We start from the raw sequence: 21,125 nt of genomic DNA on the forward strand, positions 1-21,125 counted from the left end.
GCACTAAAATTCTAAAATAAAAATTATTATTTATAGAAACTTCAAATTCATTTAAAAGCTCAGTGGGAAAAAAAGCTCATTGGAAGAAAAAAAGAAAACCTCACTAAAGTTTCTACTAAAGCGAATACTGTAGATTTCCATCCCTTTTTGAAGAACAGGAGGTGGAGCTATTTAAGGTATAAAAACGAAATATCCTTTCTGGGAGTTCAAGATTGTGCAGTAATTGGTTACGACTCTGAGCGCCGCTGTTCACCAATCCGGGAGAGAAAAGTGGAGATCCTGCTCGCCTTGCACGCGCCCGAAGTACAAAGCAGATAGGAATGAACCATCTCTGGGACTATGCGGAAACAACAGAGGAGCTCTGACTCCCCAACTGCCCCATTCTAGGGGCGAAAGAACTGCTCCTGACTTCAGTGGTTAAAGGCAGAATTGAAAATAATTCTGGAGGAAGGTGACAATGATTCTTGCGCGACTGCACGGGGACTGCAAAGGGCTGGTCCTGCTGGGAGTTCTCCTGGGGACCCTGTGGGAGACTGGATGCACCCAGATACGCTATTCAGTTCCGGAGGAGCTGGAGAAAGGCTCTAGGGTGGGCGACATCTCCAGGGACCTGGGGCTGGAGCCCCAGCAGCTGGCGGAGCGCGGAGTCCGCATCGTCCCCAGAGGTAGGACGCAGCTTTTTGCCCTGAACCCACGCAGCGGCAGCTTGGTCACTGCGGGCAGGATAGACCGGGAGGAGCTCTGTATGGGGGCTGTCAAGTGTCAATTAAATCTTGACATTCTGATGGAGGATAAAGTGAAAATATACGGAGTGGAAGTAGAAGTAAGGGACATTAACGACAATGCTCCTTACTTTCGTGAAAGTGAATTAGAAATAAAAATGAGTGAAAACGCAGCCACTGGGATGCTGTTCCCTCTACCCCACGCCTGGGATCCGGATATCGGGAAGAACTCTCTCCAGAGCTACGAGCTGAGCCCGAATACTCACTTCTCCCTGGCCATGCAAAATGGAGCCGACGGCAATAAGTACCCAGAATTGGTGCTGGAACGCGCCCTGGACCGCGAAGAAAAGGCCGCTCACCACCTGGTCCTCACGGCTTCCGACGGGGGAGATCCGGTGCGCACAGGCACCGCGCGCATCCGCGTGATGGTTATGGATGTGAACGACAACGCACCAGCGTTTGCTCAGTCCGAGTACCGCGCGAGCATTCCGGAGAATGTGGCCTTGGGCACGCAGCTGCTGGTAGTCAACGCCACCGACCCTGATGAAGGAGTCAATGGGGAAGTGAGGTGTTCCTTCCGGTATGTGGACGACAAGGCGGCCCAAGTTTTCAAACTAGACTATAATTTAGGAACAATATCAACAATAGCGGAGTTGGACCACGAGGAGTCAGGATTCTACCAGATGGAAGTGCAAGCAATGGATAACGCAGGATATTCTGCACGAGCCAAAGTCCTGATCACTGTTCTGGACGTGAACGACAATGCCCCAGAAGTGGTCCTCACCTCTCTCACCAGCTCCGTTCCTGAAAACTCTCCCAGAGGGACATTAATTGCCCTTTTAAATGTAAATGACCAGGATTCTGAGGAAAATGGACAGGTGATCTGTTTCATCCAAGGAAACCTGCCCTTTAAATTAGAAAAATCCTACGGAAATTATTATAGTTTAGTCACAGACATAGTCTTGGATAGGGAACAGGTTCCTAGCTACAACATCATAGTGACCGCCACTGACCGGGGAACCCCGCCCCTGTCCACGGAAACTCACATCTCGCTGAACGTGGCAGACACCAACGACAACCCGCCAGTCTTCCCTCAGGCCTCCTATTCCGCCTATATCCCAGAGAACAATCCCAGAGGCGCTTCCCTCGTCTCTATGACCGCCCACGACCCCGACTGTGAGGAGAACGCCCAGATCACTTATTCCCTGGCTGAGGACACCATCCAAGGGGCGCCCCTATCATCCTACTTGTCCATCAACTCCGACACTGGGGTACTGTATGCGCTGCACTCCTTCGACTACGAGCAGTTCCGGGACTTGCAAGTGAAAGTGATGGCGCGGGACAACGGGGACCCGCCCCTCAGCAGCAATGTGTCACTGAGCCTGTTCGTGCTGGACCAGAACGACAACGCGCCCGAGATCCTGTATCCCACCCTCCCCACAGACGGTTCCACCGGAGTGGAGCTGGCGCCCCGCTCCGCAGAGCCCGGCTACCTGGTGACCAAGGTAGTGGCGGTGGACAGAGACTCGGGCCAGAACGCTTGGCTGTCCTACCGCCTGCTCAAGGCCAGCGAGCCTGGACTCTTCGCGGTGGGGCTGCACACGGGCGAGGTGCGCACGGCGCGGGCCCTGCTGGACAGAGACGCGCTCAAGCAGAGCCTCGTGGTGGCCGTCCAGGACCACGGCCAGCCCCCTCTCTCGGCCACCGTCACGCTTACCGTGGCCGTGGCCGACAGCATCCCCGAAGTCCTGGCGGACCTTAGCAGCCTCGAGTCTCCAGCTAATTCTGAAACTTCAGACCTCACTCTGTACCTGGTGGTGTCGGTGGCCGCGGTCTCCTGCGTCTTCCTGGCCTTCATCATCGTGTTGCTGGCGCTCAAGCTGCGGCGCTGGCACAAGTCACGCCTGCTGCAGGCTTCGGGAGGCGGCTTGATAGGAGCGCCGACGTCGCACTTTGTGGGCGTGGACGGGGCGCGGGCTTTCCTGCAGACCTATTCCCACGAGGTCTCCCTCACCGCGGACTCGCGGAAGAGTCACCTGATCTTCCCCCAGCCCAACTATGCTGACACGATTATCAGCCAGGAGAGCTGTGAGAAAAGCGAGCCCCTTTTGGTGTCAGGTGATTCCGTATTTTCTAAAGACAGTCATGCGTTAATTCAGGTGAGTTTATATCAAAATTTATACCAAATATTCTTTCTTTCTTCTTCTTTTTTTAATCGCTCTGTCGCCCAAGCTGGAATGCGGTGGGACAATCATAGCTCACTGCAGCCTCAAACTCCTAGGCTCAAGCAATTCTCCCACCTTCGCCTCCAGTGTAACAGGGACTACAGGCGCAAGCCCCCTCCCTGCTTTTTACTTTTATTTTATTTTGTTTTGTTTTATTTTATTTTATTTTATTTTACTTTCTTGTACAGAAAGGGGTCTCACCATGTTGACCAGGCTGATCTGGAACTTGGGCTCAGGCTAGCCTCCTTCTTCAGCCTCCCAAAGTGCTGGGATTACAAGTGTGAACCACAGTGCTCAGCCCTATCAAATATTCTTTTCTGAGCCTGGAGAAATATATTCCTTAGTACATTTGGAATTTATAAAGCAGACATCAATAAATTTATATATATATGATGGACACCAACAACAATCCAGTCACTTTCCCTCATATCTTATTTATAATGATTTATATATCATGTACATATATTTTATATAATAAATACAATTTATTAACAATTTACAAATTACTTTGTTAATACTCCATATCATTTTCTAACTTATCAACGATAATGCTCTTTTTCTGCTTTTAATTTTTTGCCCATTGACCAAGCAACAGTTTTATGTAGAGCATCTGATATCAACTGATCTGTTTAACTAGAGGGGAGAAATCTAATTCAATGGAAAATGTAAATAAAAATATTAGTAAACTTTTATAAATAGAGTGGCTTTTAACTACACTTGAGAGTACTAGCAAATTCATGAACTGAATTTAGTTTCTTTCGTAGTGCAGTAGTTCTTCCTGCCATTAGGGATATATCCATTTATACTTTCTCAGTGTCCCAAGTCATTTCATGGTTTTAAGTCATTCATGAACTTCCAAATATGATGAATTTATTTCTTCTGCATTTAAAATGTTATCACTTAAATATACAGTATACTGTATTGCCATGAGAAAAAACAGCAAAACAGACTATTTTTCACTTCTGTTATGCATTTCAGTAATACAACATCTGTATGTGTTTCCAAGTTAGACATTTATTTTGCCCATTTCCTACGCTAATGATATTAATGATGCCTTTGTGTAATATTCAAAATAACAAAATGTGTTTTGAATACTTTTTTGGTACTGTGGCAAATTTCAGTGATTTCCTCTGCTTTCTACATTAAATTCCCCATAACTTTTACAAGTATAGGAAAATTTCTGAAACGTACAAAGTTATCTGAGAACTTTATACTTACTGTAGAGTGTTTACAGCTATTGAATGCTAAAGTGTAATACTCTTTGAGCATTGCCTGATTTCTTGTGGTGAATTCTGTAACGGTGTAGGGAACCATAACATCCCAATTATTTTTTCTTTCTTCTTTGTTTGCTTCTTATCTACTTTGATAGATACAATAGTTAAAACCCAGACTTAGAAGAGAGATTGGATGGAAACCACTTGGAGAATGAAAGACATCCAAGGGCTCTAAAATGAGGCAGTTGTTGCTTCTGAGACCAAAAGCGTGGTGGGGAGGAGGGAATACAGAGTGTGTGGTTCTGTTTGTCTGATTTTTTAAAAATAAAGTATTTGAGTTCATCTAAAAATACTAAATTTCTATTTACATTAGTTTTCAAATATAATTTAATAAGTACAGTATTCTATAGGTAATATTGAGAGAAATAGAGGACAATTAACACTCCCTCCCCCGTTGTCTTGTAAATGTTTATCACATGGCCAGTTCTCATATGTAGTCAAATAGAAAGAAAGACGTAATAGAAAAACAAACGATTTGGGAAGCTAAACTAACATGGTCTAATTATTCTAACCTCTGTTTACCTAACTTAATTTAGGAACAAATCATTGAGAGTTAGAGCATGAATAGTCAATATCTTTAGACCATATCTCAAATATAAGTGATTTGAATCAACTCTGTTTCCAGTTTGAGCTGAATAGGCATTATTACGTAGTTGTTGAATGAATGAATAAACAAATAATGTATTTTGGGGGTTACCTGATACCAGCATTCTGAATTTTCGGATGTATCATAGAAGGACAGCAACTTTGCAATTCCGTAACTTCTTAACTGTATTACCTTGAGCAAGTTATTGAATCTCTTTGAGCTTCAGCAAAGTAGGAATAATCATATTTAATTTGAAAGGTCGTGGTGATGACTAGGGCTAAAAAAAATCATCTGATTCACAACATTAATTAACAGTAGCCATTTTTAGTGTTTGACAAAAAAAGGATTTATATATTCAATGCCAGCACACTCGACGTCCTGTTGGGAAAAGTAATAATGATTTTTGTGCTTCTCCAGGTGGTACAATGGAATAATTTGTGGGTGGAAATAAAACTATTTTAAAATTTTTGTGAAAGCTAGTTTAAAAATCTTAAGTGCCTAGGCACGTTCTTGATTGAGAAGCCATAGTTTTAAGCCATAAAAGATGGAGGACATATTTTTTGTATGAGACAATTTTGTGAGTGTTACTTTTTCTTTGTCTGAACCATAGTGTAATCTAAACAAGGATTCTATGAAACTTTATATATTTTTTGACATTGAGTCTCGCTCTGTCACCCAGGCTGGAGTGCAATGGTATGATCTCGGCTCACTGCAATCTCTGCCTCCTGGGTTCAAGTGATCCTCCTGCCTCAGCCTCCTGAGTAGCTGGGATTACAGGCGTGTACCACCATGCCTGGCTAATTTTTGTATTTTTAGTAGAGGTGGGGTTTCACCATGTTGGTAAGGCTGATCTTGAACTTTTAACCTCGTGATCTACCCACATTGGCCTCCCAAAGTTCTGGGATTACAGGTATGAGCCACCACGCCCAGCCGAAAGAAGCAGTTTACTTCAATGGGATCTTGAAAGCTGAAGACTGATGATTGTTATTTGGTTTGGGCCATATAAGAATTGAAGTTAATGGCTTGGCTTTAGGATTTTTTTTTTTTTTTTTTTGCTTTGTAATTAGTGTATTAAGGAGACAATACATTTCAAGAATTGCTTAAATTCTGATACCCAGATTTAAGCATGTGAATATATGAGACTTTTAAACATACAATTAAAGCTATTCATCATAATTTGCTATACTACCAACATTAGTTACTTTGGAGCGTAAGTCAAATGGTTTAAAGTAATCCTGTAACATACCTAAAGAACACCTTCCTATATTACGTATGCAAATTACTTCTCTATGTAAAGGTCTTTTCACTTTAATTTCTATGTTACCCAGCTCTGAAGTCACGACTCGGGCTTATCATGGTCCACAGACAAGGAGGGAGGGGGCGGTAAATAACCAGGACTGGTCAAGATATATATGGATATGTGTGTGTGTGTGTGTGTGTGTGTGTGTGTGTGTGTATGGATGGCACAGCAGAAGGAAACAATTCTGGAAGTGCAAGCCTTCAAGAAGCAGCATATTATGATAAACCCCTCCTACAGAAATGTATCATTTTTATCACTGATACCACAGGATAAATTATATATTACGCCATCTTCAAGTAACAGTTGAGGCAACAGAATAAATGCAGAGGTGTTACAATGAATCCCGCTTAATACAAAGAACTATACAGAGCAACACTTCTCTACAATATTTTTTTCCTCATTGCCAGTTAAATACGGTTTTACTTTCATAGCTTAACAATGAAGGGTCACACACTGAAGCCAATACATATACCTGGCATTTCAATCTAAGCTTGTCCACGTACATAACTGAAGTCAATTACAAGGTTTGGCCTAGCAATGCTAGGGGAACTTCTTTGTAAAGTAGTTTTTACAGGTATTAAACTGCATTTTGCACACTGAAGTCATCATACATACAGGGCAAAGTCAGAGCTTTTATATTTGCCTTTATTCTTCATTTAACTTTTTAAAACACTACTATAGTTGAATATTAAAAACAAGAGCAAGTAGTGAGCATATTATTACAGTCCTTACTCATTCACTACTGCACATAAAATGCCAGCAGTGACTGTTATTCACTGGCCCATTAAGAGGTCTGACACTGAACACCACCTATGGGGTGATGTTCATCATCCTCATATGCTTCTCCATTGTAATGGCGCCGTCTTTCCTGATTTGGATCAAAGTCCACCAGTTCTACTTGATCCATCTCATCAGTCTCTTCCACTTCCTTCCTCTCTGGTAGGAGTTTTTCCAGCAAAGACAGTTTATCAGGAGAGAGAAAGTCATTCTCAGGAAAGTTTACCTTAAATTCGATGATTAGGTGACCCTTTTCATATGGTCTACGATAAATTGACATGCCTTCATTTAGTACACACTTGATATCTCCATGCTTGACAGTCTGACCTGGATGAGAGGTGATGACTATGGTTCGGTTGTCAAGCTTTAGGATTTTTAGGATACTTGCTGATAATTTAGGATTGATAATTAACATATTTGTTGATCGTTTTCTGAGACTAGCTGGGCAGTGGGTTTGGATGTGTTTACATTTCTTCTAATTCCAGTCATAAAATTATGTTAAGGACTTTGATTGGCTTCTTATGTGTATGACAGGTGGGTATGCATATTTTATCTAATAAGTTAAAGTGTTCAGCTATAATTTAAAACTTGTAGCGTCATTGTTTTATAGCATCTAAAATTGGAATGTAATTAGTCAGAGAACATTCTTCTATTGCTTTCATTCCAGAAGTATTATGCATTTTGAAGCAGCAATAGCCTAGGAATGTTGAGGAGACTGTACAACTCATACCTCACTTTTCAGTGAACTATAAGGCTAATGACAAATGAGCGAACTGTATCAGTTTTCTTTGTGACATGTAACAGAGTATAACTATGATCATGAATTGAATAGCTGTGGTGCAAAATCTGCTTTATCCTCATATAAGATGTTAGGTTCAAAAAAGCAAACACATAGTTTCAAAGGAATGTTGATCAAACCGATGAGGCTAAATCTCAAGAAAGAGACATAGTTATTCTCTCATGTTACACTTTGACTTCACCTTTAAGAAACCATTCTTAATGGAAAATTACCAATAACAGGGCATACTGTTTAGGGTGCATTCCTAAAATACTGATGGCAAAAGATAGCCAGCCTATGGCAAAGCTAATTGGAAAAAAAATATTTTATAAAGGCTGAGACTTCTGGATATCATATAGGAAGAGCTCTGGTTCAGGAAAACGTTTTTTTAAAACTGCCATTGGAGAGACCATAGAATTAAAACAAATAATTTAATCTGTATGCAAAAGAAGTTGGTACCACCATACTTTTTCTTAGACATGTCATGTAAGGATCTACTCTATGTACTGTCATTGAGGGCAGGTCTAATTTCTTAGTTCATCATTAACTCTATGAAATATTTCACACAGTAGTTTGTACACCTTCTAAGTACTCAATACAATGCTTGAGTTCAATGATTGGAAAGTGGTCTCTTGGAGAAAAAAGAATAGTAGTGCAAAATGAATGATTTTACATGGACTTTTCCTCTATTTCAAAACCCTAAGAAGAGCCAACTGTCTGATTTATCTTAAAAGGCTAAGGATCTGGTTTGTTTGATACATTTTGAAAATAGGTGCCTCAGTTTATAAGATTTCCATATTGGGAAACCTCTTAGAAGCTTCCTATGTAATTTCAGCTGAAGATTCAGCCAACAGTTCATTCTGAGACTGCGTTACATGTAAAAATTAAAGCCTGGGCATGGAGGTGGAGATAAGAAAGAAAGATTCTTTTTTTTTTTTTCGAATTTTTACCCAAAGCTTTGGTGATTTTTTGTCTTTAAGTATTTTCTTTTTTTTTCTTTTTTTCTTTTTTTTATTTTTGTATTTTTATTTTTTTTAAAGAAAGAAAAAAAAGAATGAAGAAGAGGAGGAAAAAGGAAGAGAAAGAGAGAGAGAGAATGGGAGTATTGCTTTCTTGCCCAGGCTAGAATGCAATTTAGTAATGAGTTTTGAAAACCTCTTTTATACTGATAATTATCCTTAATGATGTAGTCAGGAAGAAATAAGGGAAGAAAATAACAAACAAACAGCCAACCAATATTTCATTTAAACCTATGAAATGCTATGCGATTACTGAGGAGTGATTTACTTCCAATTATGTAGTCACTTTTGGAATAGGTATGAGGTGGTAATGTATGTTTTGTGTATTTGAAGTGGAGAGTTCTATAAATGTTTAGTAAGTTTACTTGTTCTGGGTCTGAGTTCAAGTCCTGAATGTCCTTGTTAATTTTCTGTCTCGTTGATCTATAGAATCGTTAGCTCTTCTTGTTACATTGATCTTTTTGCCATTATGTAATGTCCTTCTTTGCCTCTTTTGATCTTTGTTGCTTTAAAGTCTACTTTATCAGAGGCGAGAATTGCATCTCCTGCTTTTTGTTTATTTGTTTATTTTTACTCTCTGTTTGGTTGGTAAATCTTCCTCCTTCTCTTTGTTTTGAGTCTTTGTGTATTGTTGCATGTGAGATGAGTCTGGATGCAGCATACCAATGGGTTTTGGCTTTTTATCCGATTAGAATATATATAAGTTTAATACTAGTATTTGATGCTAGCTGGCTGTTTTGTCCATTAGTTGATGTAAATTTTTCATTGTGTTAATGTTCTTGCTTTTTGATATATTTTTGGAAAGGCTGATATTGGTTGCTCCTTTATATGTACAGTGCTTCTTTCAGAAGCTCTTGTAAAGCAGGCCTGGTGGTGGTGAACTCTCTAAGTACTTGTTTGTTTGCAAAAGATTTAATTTTTCCTTCGCTTATAAAGCTTAGTTTGGCTGGACAGGAAATTCTGGGTTGAAAGTTCTTTTCTTTAAGGATGTTAAATATTGGTCCCCACTCTTTTCTAGCTTGTAGGGTTTCTGTTGAGAGATCTGCTGTAAGTCTGATAGGTTTCCCTTTATGGGTAACCTGACCTTTCTCTCTGGCTGCCCTTAGTATTTTCTCCTTCATTTCAACCCTAATAAATCTGGCGATTATGTGCCTTGGGGTTGGTCTTCTTGAAGAATATCTTTGTGGTGTTCTCTGTATTACCTGGAGTTGAATATTACCCTGCCTTGCTAGGTTGGGAAAGTTTTCCTGAATGATATCCTGAAGAGTATTTTCCAACTTGGATTCATTCTCTTCATTACATTCAGGTACACCTATCAAACGTAAATTAGGTCTTTTCACATAGTCCCATATTTCCTGGAGGCTTTGCTCATTCTTTTTTATCCTTTTTTCTCCAATCTTGTCTTCTCGTTTCATTTCACTGAGCTGGTCCTCGACTTCTGATATCCTCTCTTCTGCTTGATCAATTCGACTGTTTAAACTTGTGCATGCTTCGCGAAGTTCTCATGTTGTGTTTTTCAGCTCCATCCATTCACTTATGTTCCTCTCTAAATTGTCCATTCTCGTTAGCATTTCGTCAAACCTTTTTTCAAGGTTCTTAGTTTCTTTGCATTGGGTTAGAAGAAGTTCTTTTAATTCACGGAAGTTTCTTATCTCCCACATTTTGAAACCTGCTTCTGTTATTGGAACACACTCGTTCTCCATTAAGCCTTGTTCCGTTACTGATGAGGAATTGCGATCCCCTGTAGAGGGAGAGGCACTCTGATTTTGAGTATTCTCTGCCTTTTTAGGCTGCTTTCTTCCCTTCATTATATATTTATCCCTCTGTCGTCTTTGTAATTACTGACTTTCTAACTAGGTCTCTGAGCAGACGTCCAACTAGTTGATTCCCAGTGCTGAAATCTGAGCAATCCACTGCGCCGGCCAAAACAGCAGTGTTAAGATTGATGGTGCTTTTCTGCCCGGGAATCTCCGGACTCTGCACCAAGAACTGCCACTCTAAGGTGCCAGCTAAACTGCTGCACCGGCCACAAGAGTCGCCCTGGCGACCCGTGGGGCTCCTCCGCTGGGAATCTCTTGGTCCGTGAGCAACAAATATTCGTCTGAAAGTGTGGCGTCCTCTCGTTCTCTGCACTTTCGCTGGGAGCTAGGTGCCCGAGCTGCTAGTGATCAGCCATCTTGGATCTCTCTCTCGAAAGAAAGATTCTTAGCCTACAAATACTCAAACATCAAGAAGAAATAAAAATAAGCCATCACTTTGGCTTCATGTGCTGACATCCCTGAGGTTATAAACTCCCAGGAATATTTCATTGCAGGAGCAAGACTGTACTACTGCCTTTCAGCTTGCAAGTTCCAGTGAGAAACATCTTTCTCTCTGCTCTCAACTAACTCTATAGAATGGTGTGATCTCATTTCTTCAGGTTGCAGTTCTAGAGTAGGGACTCAGAATGCTTGGCCAGTGTGGAAACAAAGATAAATGAGCTGATCCCCAAACATTCCCGCTTGCTGGCTTTTCTAATTTCATGGAATGCAAATCCAAGAGCAAACCCACAACATTCCTATTATGGCTCCTAGTTCTACAAATTATAAGCAGAAACAGAACAGACTTACAGGCAATGAGTTCAGCTTCTTCTTGGCTGGAGACTCTATAATCCAAGGATAGTTTGGAAAGGGGCTTATCTAGGCTGGAGCAGAAGCAACCCCAACTGCGGAAGAGATGGGAAATGGTGCTGGACTGACAGGCTGGGTGGAACCAAGGCAACTACTGATTGCCTTCCTGCTATTTCTGTCTTGCTGGGCATTCTCTATGCAGATCCATTATTCAGTTCCAGAGGAGCTGACCAAGAGTTTGGTGGTGGGAAACCTTGCCAAGGATTTGGGACTCAGCATCCAGGACACGCCCTCTTGAAAGCTTTAGGTTAATGCTGAGAAAGAAGACTTTATTCTAAGTGGAGAAAGTGGAGACTTGTTTGTGAGTGACTGAATGGATCAGGAGCAGATATGCCCCTAATTATTGTCTGGACCATATGCTTAGAAATAGTTGAAGGCCAGGCATGGTGGCTCATGCCTGTAATCCCAGCACTTTGGGAGGCTGAGGTGGGCGGATCACAAGGTCAGGAGTTCGAGACCAGCCTAACCAACATGGTGAAACCCATCTCTACTAAAAATACAAAAATTACTCAGGCATGGTGGTGCACACCTGTAATCCCAGCTACTCGGGAGGCTGAGGAAGGAGAATCACTTGAACCCAGGAAGTGGAGGTTGCAGTGAGCTGAGATTACACCACTGCACTCCAGCCTGGGCAACAGAGTGAGACTCTGTCTCAAAGAAAAAAAAGAAAAACAGTTGAAATTTCTTTAAATTCTTTCACATTAATATAGATTCAGGATGTGAAGGATCGTGCACCATGGTTCAGCAGGGATGTTATTAAGTTAAATATCTTTGAGTTGACCCAGCTTGGAACAAGATTTGCAATAGAACCTGTGGAAGATTCTGATGTTGGGGGCAATTTCTTACAAAATTGTCACCTTAGCAGCAACTCTATATTTGCCTTTGAAGTAAGAGACCAACAGTGGAAAGACATATGCTGAACTTGTGTTACAGAAGCCACTAGACCAGGAAAAGCAGAGCTCCCATCCCTCAGGGCTAGCAGCCATATATGGCCTCCAAACAAAGCAGCATCACCCAGCTCCTGATCCTATTGGTTGAAGACAATGACAACTCTGTGTTCAGTTAGGATGTGTACAACATCAGCCTTCAGGAAGATGTGTATCCAGGCACTTCCATGCTGAGAATGAGGGCCACAGACCAGGACTAGAGTGTCAGACAGAGATCACATATGGCTTCGAAACTCAGAGTACCCATATCTAGTTTGACCTTGATCAAATAGCAGAGAAATGAAAACTGTAAGTACACTGGACTTTTCAAGATTTTAAAATATTCCATGGTTTTGGTAGCAAGTGATAGAGAAGGACTCATTGCCCAGTGTACAGTGGAGACTGAAATTCTAGAAGATAATGACAATATCCTAGAGGCAATTTTTATTTCTAATTCCACAATGATTCTTAAAGATTCTGCACCTTAGGCAGTAATCACTGTCCAAGATTTAAATCACAAGATCTTTAAATCACAAGATCTGGATTCAAGAGAAAATGAGGTCACATATCTGATACAAGAAAAAGCACCTTTGAGAATTGACTCTTCCTCCAATAATTAACTACATGCTTGTAACAGATGGGGCTGTGGACCAGGAACAGACCCAGGATATAACATCAGCATCACTGCCACCGACAGAGGCAAGCCAACCCTCTTCTCCAGCACAAGCCTCACTTTACTCATTGGTGATGTCAACGAAAATGCTCTGGTGTTCTACCAGGCTTCCTATGTCATCCACGTGGCCAAGCACAATCCTCCCAAAGCCTCCATAGGCAAGTAGACGCCTCCAACCTGGACTTGGAACCCAGCAACCAAGTCCCCTATTCTATGTGGCCAGTGACCTGGAGCCGCAGGCGCAGTTGTCCTAGGTGTCCATGAATGCACAGCACGCCTTCGACCAAGAGCAGCTGGGCGCCTTGAAGCTCACGCTGCAGGCCCGCCACCAGGACTAGCTCTCGCTCGGCGCCAACGTGAGCCTGCGGGTGTTAGCGGGTGACTGCAATGACAACGCACCATGGGTGCTGTACTCCAGCTCTGGAGCCGGACGGCTCTGTGCTCTTGGATATGGTGCTGCGCACCGCGGAGCCTGGCTACCTGGTCACCAAAGTGGTGGCAGTAGACCCAGATGTGAGACACAATGCGTGGCTGTCCTACCACGTGCTGCAGGCCAGCAAGCCTGGGCTCTTCAGCCTGGAATGCTCACCCACAAGGTGCGGACAGCAAGCGTGCTGGGAAACAGGAAAGTGACTTGCCCCCGCCTACTGGTCGCAGTGCACTGCGGTGGACAGCTGCCCCTCTCACCACTGCCACGCTGCCCCTGATCTTCACTGACAGCCTGCAGGAGGTTCTGCTGAACCTCAGCGATCACTCTGCAAAGTTAGTCTGAATCCAAAATTAATTTCTATCTGGTGATTACCTTCGCTTTAATTTCCTTTTTATTCTTTCTGATTGCATTATTTGTGCTGGTTTCAAAGTGCCATAGACCCCAAAATGATTCTGTCTTTGAGTCTTTCCCACGGATGTCTATCCCTCGCTAGGCCCCAGGTTTTTGGGTAACTGTAGCTCTATGATGCCATATTCCTACCACGAGTGTGCTTCTCCTACGAATCCAGGGCTGAGTGAACTTCCTTTTTGAATCCCTACCCCTCAGGACTCAGTAGCAGCTTCACTGCCAAAGCCCCTTGGATGATTCTGATTGCTTGGGAAGAATCCACTCTCCAAGGTGAGAAATTATTGATGAAACTAAGTTTAGTCACAAGTAAGTAAGTTTTCTTCTAGCATTAAATATTTTCAGAGTTCTCAGTAAATAGTATTTAAAGCAGCAAGACCAAAGTCCTAAGATGAGAAATATTTGGCATGGTGAGCTTGAGGGACAGTAGTCAGGCAGACAAGAGTATCAGACATGCCAGAACATTTGGGGCCTTGTAAGTAGGGAATGTGTTTGATTATATATATTTATATGTATTTGAGTATATTTTATAATTTTACTTTGATATTCAAATTGTATTAATCCAAAAAAAAGGAAGAGACAAATCTTGGCCATTGTAGTATGAAATATGTAAATTTACAACTCAGAATTCCTGTTTATCACTTCTCCTTCATCACACAACTGTTTCATTTTCTATTTAAGAAACTTCCTCTCACTGCAAAAAGACATTCTGGCTGACAAAGTTAGCCTATAATTTCAATGTATCTAAGAATATGACCAATGAAAGTTGCCAGACCGAAACTTTGAAAATTATTGTTCAACTGAAGAGGATCTTATGACTGAGTGTTCTAGTCTCCTTCTCAAGCTGAATCTTGCTCTTCAAACTATGCCATAACTTACACTGCATTTCATTTCCCTATCCATGTCCGTTGCATCATTCTCTATAGTACAAAGAGCTTGTCTTGCCAGACACACTAATCTCAACACTTTGGGAGGTCAAGGAGGGTGGCTCACTTGAGCCCAGGAGTTTGAGACCAGTCTGGGCAACATGGCAAAAACCTGTCCCTATAAAAAATACAAAAATTAGCAAGTTGTAGTGACCCATGCCTCAACCTCCCCAGGCTCAGGTGATCCTCAAACCTCAGCCTCCCAAGTTACAGCTACTTGAGAGGCTGAGGTTTGAGGATCACCTGAGCCTGGGAAGGTTGAGGCTGCAGTGAGCTGTGATTGCACTTTTGTACTCCAGACTAGGTGACAGAATTAGACCCTGTCCCAAAACAAACAAACAAATAAAGAGTTTCTCTCCTTATGACTTATTTAAAGATTTGGAAATTATGCCAAATTCAAATGCTTTAAATGAATTTGAGCTAACACAGAATGTTGTATATGGACTGTTTTATAATCAGGTGGTTGTACAGATTGATCCAGATAATGTTAGCATAACATTTTACTGAACTAGTAGTTTACAAACACTTCAAAAATTATAGAATAATATTTACATAGAAAATTCCTCATATATTTCTCTATCAGTGAATTGGAAGCTTACAATATAAAATATTACCAAAAAGACAAAAAATGAAAAGGAACCAGTTACCTTTGGAAAACATAATTAGGTAAAATGGGTAATATGAAAAGTCTGAAAACAGTCAAATAATTACTGGTAAGTTAAGAGAAAAGAAATGTTAGTAGGAAAATGCATAAAAATGTGTCTGGGTTATTCACAGTTGGTTTCCTTATTGGTATGGATTCTGTGGTCCATCTAAGCTATGTTAATTTTATTTTAAATGCTACCTGGATATTGGTCTTGAAAAGGGATTCAGTAAATCAGATAATTTGGCATCGTCACTCTAGATTCTCATGCTTACCTGAAAAGCCTGCTAAGGCTTGGAAACCAAGAAAAGTCAAGCATCGGCCGGGCACGGTGGCTCAAGCCTGTAATCCCAGCACTTTGGGAGGCCGAGGCTGGTGGATCATGAGGTCAAGAGATCGAGACCATCCTGGTCAACATGGTGAAACCCCGTCTCTACTAAAAATACAAAAAATTAGCTGGGCATGGTGGCGCGTGCCTGTAATCCCAGCTACTCAGGAGGCTGAGGCAGGAGAATTGCCTGAACCCAGGAGGTGGAGGTTGCAGTGAGCCGAGATCACGCCATTGCGCTCCAGCCTGGGTAACAAGAGTGAAACTCCGTCTCAAAAAAAAAAAAAAAGAAAAGAAAAGTCAAGCATCTCAACAGCTATGTGTCACTTGCACGTACCGGATTTATATTGTGTAATACTTTGCTCTGGCAGTATAGTAGGTGAGACAGTGACTGTGTCTAGAGAGCAAAAGGCACTTATTTGACACTTTTGACTCTTCCTTTCTACTTACCTTATTTAAAACTGATCTTTGCATCTGGCATGAGGCAGCAATTCATTGAGGTAGGGGTTGAAGTTCTTTATTTCCCATTTTTTCGATACCATTTATTGAAAAGATTTTCCTCTTTCTGTTGAATTGGCTTGGTGCCTTTGTTGAAAGTCATTTCACTGATATATGTAGTTCTATTTCTATATTTCTTGATCATGTTTCATTTTTCTATTATTTTGCTAATAGCACACTGTCTTAATTATTGTAGCTTTATAGTAAGTCTTGAAGTCAGGTAGGTAAGTCTTCCAATTTTTTCCTTCTTTTTCACTACTGTTTTGACTATTCTTGGTCCTTTGTCTTTCCAAATAAGTGAAAATCATATTGTCAGTTCTCAGCAGGACAAAACCTGTAAGGATTTTTCAATAGGATGGTATTGAGTCTATAGCTTTATTGGGAGAGAGAGAAGGAGGGAGAAGGATCATCTTAACAATATTGACACTTCCAATCCATGAACATGGTATATATTTCCATTTAATTAGGTCTTCTTTAATTTCTCTCAGCTATGTTTTCTAGTTTTCAGTGTAGAGAGGTCATGTATAGCTTTCATTAAATTGTCCCTATATATTTGATGTTTTTGAATATTATTGTAAATAGTATTTTTTAAATTGTATTTTCTAATTGTTCATTTCTAGTTTAGAGAAAAAACATTGTTTTTGTGTATTTTATATGCTTTTGAAAAATAAGAGATGCAGGGTGCTCTATTCTTACACTATATTTTGTGAGAATATAAGTTGAAACCAGTCTTCATAAGTTCAGGCTTCCATCATCTGCAGTATGTAATATACCATAAGTTATACTGCATTTTGTTTCCCTACCCATGTCCATTGCATCATTCTCTATAGTACAAAGAGCTTGTCTTGCCAGACACACCTATAATCTCAGCACTTTGGGAGGCCAAGGAGGGTGACTCACTTGAGCCCATATACAATTGAACAAGGCAGATACAATTCCTGGATAATGGGCGCCATTCTAATACATGGTATTTTACAGGTCTGATAAAAACCAACAAGGAGAAATAGAAGAGCACTAAGAGGGGCTGGGTGTGGTGGCTCATACCTGTAATCCCAGCACTTCAGGAGAACAAGGCAGGTGGACCACGAGGTCAGGAGATCGAGACCATTCTGGCCAACATAGTGAAAACGTATCTCTACTAAAAATACAAAAATTAGCCGGGCATGGTGGTGCATGCCTATAATCCCAGCTACCCCAGAGGCTGAGGCAGGAGAATCATTTGAACCAGGTAGTTGGAGGTTGCAGTGAGCCGAGATCTTGCCACTGCACTCCAGCCTGGTGACAGAGGGAGACCCAGTCAAGAAAAAAAAAAAAAAAAAAAAAAAAGCACTAAGAGAAAGCTTATAGCAGGGAAGCCTGGCCTAATCCAAAGGTCAAGGAAGGCTTTTTTTTTTTTTTTTTTTTTCAGAAAGTGATATTTAGAGAGATCTGTAGGATGAGTAGAAGTTATCTAGGTAACAAGGAGAGTAAAAAAGAAACTGTCAGGCAGAGGAAATAGCATGTGTAAAGGTCTTTTTAAAAAATAAAATAAAATGCTGGGTGCAGTGGCTCATGCCTGTAATCCCAGAACTTTGGGAGGCCAAGGTGGGCAGATAATGAGCTCAGGAGTTCAAGACCAGCCTGACCAATGGTAAAACCCCATCTCTGCTAAAAATAGAAAAAAAAAAATAGCCAGTCTTGGTGGTGCACACCTGTAGTCCCAGCTACTCAGGAGGCTGAGACAGGAGAATCGCTTAAACCTGGGAGGCAAGGTTGCAGTGAGCTGAGATCGCACCACTGCACTCCAGCCTGGGCAACAGAGTGAGACTCCATCTCGAAAAATAAATAAATAAATAATAAAATAAAAGGTGTGACTCAAGCAATTGAAAAGAGCCAGGGAAGCTAGAAACAGAAAATAAATTATTCAATAAGGCAGGGAGAGCCTTGTAAATCACACTTAAAATTCTGGATTTTGTTCTAAATATCCTTGTACTTAGGAGCTATTAAAACATTTTAAACAAGGCAGTGACACGATATTTGAATTATTAAGCTTACCCTGGCTGCTATATGGAGAATTGATTTATGAGGGCTATAAATAGAAATAGGAAGACAAGATGGGAGACTATGACAATATTCCTGGTAAGAAATGAAAGAAGAGTTGGCTTGGATTAAAGGGGAGGCAGTGAATGTAGAAATAAATGGATGAATTCTGGATATATTTAGGAAATGGACTCAATAAGACTTAATAATGGAATAGGTGGAATATAAATCTCATGAGGGCAGGGGCTGTTTTGTCTCTTATTATATTTCTGGGTGTCTGCAAAGATTGTTATCTTGCCTGGCAAGTGGTAAATCTTCAGTGAAATATTATTAACTGAATAAATACAATGCATAAATGGGGAGCAGGGATTAAGAGTGATTCCTGAGTTTCCACATTAAGGAACTGGATAAACAAAGCTACCACTTAGTGAGAGTGGAAGACTAGAGAACAGTGGATTTAAGAGAAATCAAGAGTTGAGTTGCAGGCATATTCATCTGAAGGATCTGAGAAACAGTGCAGATATTTAGTGTGTGGTTAGACATGTGGTCACCATTCTTTTACTCTGAGTTCTTCCATGTGATACTCTAGTCAGATGGGTGGGATCCTTATAAGGCTGAGCATAATAAGCTTCCTGATAGCTCTACACTGGTATGTTTTGGGGTTCGTGGCTGAGATATTTTTGTGTTTTATTTATCTTCCTGGTCTTTTTTTCACTGTAAGAAGTAACCAGCACCCAGGAAAATTTGCTGTCTAATTCATACTCTACTCTTCAGACTAGTCCAGGTGTTCAGTTTTTTTTTCTGTGTCTGGAGTTCTCAGGCTGTTTTAATTTTTATTGTTTAATTTACTTTCACATGATTGTATGTGCTCCATGGAAATTTTTAGCCTCAGTTTTTCTTCACCATCTGTAAAACTTCATAGAAGAAATGTTTAGGATAAAAGATGCATAACAATCATAACAAAATTGTTGGGTTTTAATGTTATGAGTACACTTGGAGGATTCTATGTCCACACATACCTTAAACATCCTGTAGAGTCCTCAGCATTTTAATGTTGAAACCAACAATATTAATGATGGTAGAATTTTTTCCCCCAGAAAGTTAGCAATGTTCCATATCTTGATAGAGGGGTGGGTTGTAAGGATGTACACATTTTCCAAAACTCATTGAACTTAATAGTTTTGCATGTTGAATGTATATAAATTATACTTTAATTGAAAATAAATTTAAGAAAATAAAATAGGCCGGATACAGTGGCTCACGACTGTTAATACCAGTGCTTTGGGAAGCCGAGGCAGGTGAATCAATCATCTGAGGTCAGGAGTTTGAGACCAGCCTGGTCAACATGGCAAAACTCTGTCTCCACTAAAAATACAAAACTTAGCTGGGCATGGTGGTGGGAACCTATAATCCCAGCTACTTGGGAGGCTGAGGTAGGAGAATCACTTGAACCCAGGGGGCAGAGGTTGCAGTGAGCCGAGATTGCAACATTGCTCTTCAGCCTGGGTGACAAGGACAAAACTCTGTCTCAGAATAATGATAATAATAATAATAGTTTTTTTTAAAAAGAAAGAAAGTTAGCCTCCCTCATCCTCACCATGCTTCAGACTCACCCCTGAAATATCACTACTCTTAACACCTGGTTATGTACATTTACAAGCATTTTCTATGTGTATGCAAATGTATTTGTGGGGTTTTCTTTGCACAACAGGGATTATTTTACAGTATATATACTGTTGTGCAACTTGCTCTTTCCACTTAATATCTCAAGTGATCCTTCCTTTGAATCTTTATAAATCTGCCATCTACCTCCATCTTAGTAGTTTTCTTTATTTTGTTTTTGAATAGGAAATATATTTACATGGTTTAAAAATCAAAACAATATACTATGTATATATTGAGAAGTCTTACTCCCATCCCTATCCTACTCCTATTCCACCCTTGCTTCCTCCTGTCTCTGTAGGTAAACATTTTATAACTTTATTAAGTATCCTTTCAGCATTTCTTTATGCAAATATGTACATATCTTTTTATTTTCACACTTTTTTTTACAAAAAGATAAAATATCATACATCACTCTGTGTCTTCCCTTCTTCACACTATAGGCTTTAAAAATATTTCCATACTGGGGGTGGTGGAGAATAAAAAATAAAAAAATAAAAAAAAAATTCCATATTAACATATAGAAAGCTTTTTTTAACAGCTGCTTAGTATTCCATTGGACTATTAACTAGTCTCTTATAAATGAGCTCTATTGAATAGCCCTGTACCTAGATCAATTTTTACATATGCAGTATATTTTTGGGATGAATTTCCAGAAATGGAATTGAAATTGCTGTGTCAAAGGGTAGATAGGTGTAATTTTGATAGGTATTTTTAAAAGGAATTTTCATTTTAACTTTCTGTTTTGAATGATTTCAAATCTTCAGAGGAGTTGCAAGAATTGTACAAAGAACTGTATCTTCCTTACCCAGATGCACCTATCATTAACATTTTATATTTTGATGAATTTTCTTTATCACTTTGTGTGTGTGTGTGTGTGTGTATATATACATCCATGTATTATGTAGATGTATCTATAGGCCAGATGCATGGTTCACTCCTGTAATCCCAGCACTTTGAGAGACTGAGGCAGGTAAATTACTTGAGGCCAGGAGTTCAAGACCAGCTTGGCCAACATGACAAAACTCCATCTCTACTAAAAATACAAAAATTAACCAGGCATGGTGCCCCACACCTAAGGATGAGGCACAAGAAATACTTGAACCCGGGAGGCAGAGGTTGCAGTGAGCTGAGATCGTGCCACTGCACTCCAGCCTGTGTGACAGAGCAAGACTCCCAAAAAAATTAAAAAAAATTTTTTTAAGTTTTTAAAAGAGATGTATCTATATATACATATTTGCATACACACCAAGTGTGTACGTATA

General features: G+C 40.6%; 1 protein-coding gene across 19 annotated transcripts in view; it reads left to right on the top strand.

Moving 5' to 3' along the window:
• LOC105725069 (protocadherin gamma-C4) overlaps nt 1-21,125 on the top strand; it is a 174,714-nt gene that overhangs the window by 89,250 nt on the left and 64,339 nt on the right. Inside the window, exon 2 of one of the 19 annotated variants that reach the window (XM_064366428.1) lies at nt 37-441. The exons of 17 other annotated variants lie outside the window; for them this stretch is intronic. In XM_064366428.1, the coding sequence (XP_064222498.1) occupies nt 37-318 (282 nt within the window). In that variant the 3' untranslated portion in view covers nt 319-441. Of the gene's footprint in view, nt 1-36; nt 2,882-21,125 lie in introns of those variants that run through there. One more of the 19 variants, XM_012464437.3, reaches the window with a different exon arrangement.

This window comes from Aotus nancymaae, unplaced genomic scaffold, assembly GCF_030222135.1.
Source record: "Aotus nancymaae isolate 86718 unplaced genomic scaffold, 86718_ANA_hifiasm-v0.15.2.pri h1tg000064l_1, whole genome shotgun sequence".
NCBI classification, from domain to species: domain Eukaryota; kingdom Metazoa; phylum Chordata; class Mammalia; order Primates; family Aotidae; genus Aotus; species Aotus nancymaae.